The sequence below is a fragment of the Alexandromys fortis genome, unplaced genomic scaffold (assembly GCF_014885135.2).
Source record: "Alexandromys fortis isolate MF-2015 unplaced genomic scaffold, M_Fortis_MF-2015_v1.1 scaffold_5, whole genome shotgun sequence".
Classification (NCBI taxonomy): Eukaryota; Metazoa; Chordata; class Mammalia; order Rodentia; family Cricetidae; genus Alexandromys; species Alexandromys fortis.
In genome coordinates this window covers 9,952,584-9,955,716 of record NW_026067924.1, presented here as the reverse complement: position 1 = coordinate 9,955,716, position 3,133 = coordinate 9,952,584, and the positions used below count along the sequence as shown (strand labels likewise).

The window sequence follows — 3,133 nt, the reverse complement described above, 5'->3', positions numbered from 1 at the left end:
TTTAATGAGTTTCTCCCAGTATGGAGTGTTTCAGTTTAGAGAAAAACACTGTCTAATATCATCTATCGATCTATCTACCTACTCATCTATATAGTCACTTAACCATCCATCCATCCATCCATCCATCCATCCATCCATCCATCCATTTATCTATTGGTAATCTAGATGTTCTGTCTATCTATCCATTTGTTCTTATATCCACTTGCTTTATATCCACTTGCTTATATCCACTTGCTTCATCCACTGATTCACTGACCCACACATCTATCCATCCATCCTCCCTGCCACCTTGAAAATAAAGACAGTCAGAAAGTTCAACTGAGTAAAACCCAAGTCCCACCTATGAACGAAGCCCTGCAACACAGATGAATGGCAACAATGAAGCATGTAACCAACACAAGTAGAAAGGAAGACAGATTCCTGACTCTTTCCTTTCCCAGTCTGGTTCTATAACTACATGCTATGGGAAAGGGTACTAGGTTATGGCTTTTTTGTTTGCATGTTCTTGTCCTAACTCACTTATTTTTGATGGGCATATTTGAGACAGAGCTGTGAGAAAGAAGCCCTGTTTTTCCTCATTCAGCTTTCACTGGGAAATGGGAAAGAAACTGGAGATATAGCATTATTTGAAAAGGCCTGGGAGTTTGAAAGCCTGGTAGCTGTGAAGTCAGAAGTCACAAGGCAGGGATATTAGTTTAGAATAATGGGGTCATCTGAAGGCAAATTGGAGGGGTATCTTACCACCAGAAGCTCTTTGTAGCTCTGCTGGAGAAGCCTTCAGGATGTGGACCTAGGAGCCAGAAAGCACCTTAGACCCAGGCCTGTGTGGGATCTTCTAGATTCACACAGCAGAGGAAGTGGGTTGTATGACCTTGCTGGGTGAGCCATCCCTCTCTTGGATACCACAAAGGGAAGTGGTATGAAGGGATGAAGCCCAGAAACACAGGTAATTTTCCAGAGGTACCTGCCCCATTGAAGTTTCTCAAAGGTGTGATGGCCGTATCTATGTTTTTAGACAATGGTTTTATGTTTAATTTACAGTTTCCAAGGGCTAATCTCAGCTGAGACTTCTCATGTTGACTGTAAGTAGAATACACCCATTCCATACTTCCCTTATCTTGTTCTAATAAGACAATAGATAGCAGTCCCTATGCAGGCTCACACCTTTACCCAGGGGAAATGGTAATAGCATTGAAGGTACCCATCCTATCAGCTCCTGGCATTTGGGAGGGCAAACACTGATATAAATAGTTAATTTAAGATAAAGGTTAAACTTCTCAGAAACTCTGATGGCTGAACTAAGGCAGATCAAACCCATTATTAGGTAAGTTTACCATTCAAAAAAAAAAGCATGAGAAAGAATAATCAGGTGAAACCAAAGAGTAAAGAAAGGTGTGGGATTTTTAAAAATGTATTCTTGTTTTATTTTATTGTTTTCAATCAAAATTGGAGATAGTCTTTCTTAGTTTGTTCGGGTGAATGTCACGTCAGCCACCAATTGAGTTGAGTCTCAGAGGCAAATGCAGAGCTACACAGCTGGGACTGGAAAGTCTGAGTCAGCACCACCATCCCCTGTGTCTAGATCCACAGGGGAATGGTGCCAGGAACCTGTGGGTTCCACCATCTGAGCATGCTCAAGTCTCTCGCATAAGATGAGTTTTTGCACATAACCTACCCACATCCACTCCTAGACTTTGTCTTACTTCAAATGTATTATATAGTGTAAAGTCTAATAAAATAGTTGCTGGAGGCATGGTTGTCGGTTAAGGGTGTGTAACGCGTTGTGGTCATGGCCAGCCATCTGGAGCTCAACAACAGCGCCAAGATGCCCACCCTGGGCCTGGGCACTTGGAAGTCCCCTCCTGGCCAGGTGACCGAGGCCGTGAAGGTTGCCATTGACCTTGGGTACCGCCACATTGACTGTGCCCAGGTGTACCAGAATGAGAAGGAGGTGGGAGTGGCCCTCCAGGAGAAGCTCAAGGAGCAGGTGGTGAAGCGCCAGGATCTCTTCATCGTCAACAAGCTGTGGTGCACGTTCCACGACAAGAGCATGGTGAAAGGGGCCTGCCAGAAGACGCTCGGCGACCTGCAGCTGGACTACCTGGATCTCTACCTGATTCACTGGCCAACAGGCTTCAAGCCTGGGCCTGATTATTTCCCACTGGATGCATCAGGAAATGTGATTCCCAGTGACACTGATTGTGTGGACACTTGGATGGCCATGGAACAGCTGGTGGATGAAGGTTTGGTGAAATCGATTGGTGTCTCCAACTTCAACCCTCTTCAGATTGAGAGGATCTTAAACAAACCTGGCTTAAAATACAAGCCTGTAGTTAATCAGATCGAGTGCCACCCGTATCTAACTCAGGAGAAGCTGGTTGAATACTGCCATTCCAAAGGCATTGCGATGACTGCATACAGTCCCCTTGGCTCTCCTGACAAGCCCTGGGCCAAGCCTGAAGACCCTTCTCTCCTGGAGGATCCCAGGATTAAGGAAATTGCATCCAAGTACAATAAAACTACAAGCCCAGGTGCTGATCCGCCTCCCCATACAAAGGAACTTGGTGGTGATCCCCAAGTCTGTGACACCAGCACGAATTGCTGAGAACCTGAAGGTCTTTGACTTCGAGCTGAGCAAGGAGGATGTGGCCACTCTACTCACCTACAACCGGAACTGGAGGGTGTGTGCCTTGATGAGCTGTGCTAAACACAAGGATTACCCATTCCATGCCGAAGTCTGAAGCTGTGGATGCCTGCTCTCCCCCAGCGACTTGTATCTGTTCTTCCTGCTTCATCTGTCCTTGCAGGTGTAGTGTGGCCTGTGTCCTCTGCACTGGGTGAAACCTTGAGATTCAGACAATGCGGGTCTGTTAGTCTGACATAGGCCATGGAGAGCATTCTCAATAGCTGAGGGGTTTCTGTCAGCCGTTCTTGGCCTTTCTTCTTACCCTCCTGGAGAACATTTAACACAAGAACCCTTTCCAACCAAAGAGAAGCAAGATTTATAGTCCAAGTAGTGCCACTAACAGTTAAGTGCTCAGAACTGTAGTCCTTTGGGTCAGACTTCTCTTGCCTCAAATAAAAACTGCTTTTGTGAAAGGAAAAAAAAAAAACAGTTGCTGGACTATATTTT

General features: G+C 45.5%; 1 protein-coding gene across 1 annotated transcript; it reads left to right on the top strand.

The window, feature by feature from the left end:
* The first annotated feature begins 1,772 nt into the window (after positions 1 to 1,772).
* Positions 1,773 to 2,927, top strand: LOC126501591 (aldo-keto reductase family 1 member B1-like). The gene is given in 2 exon segments (XM_050142348.1): positions 1,773 to 2,524; positions 2,526 to 2,927. Coding segments are annotated over 2 exon segments (951 nt in total). The 5' UTR covers positions 1,773 to 1,789; the 3' UTR covers positions 2,742 to 2,927.
* Positions 2,928 to 3,133: the final 206 nt, after the last annotated feature.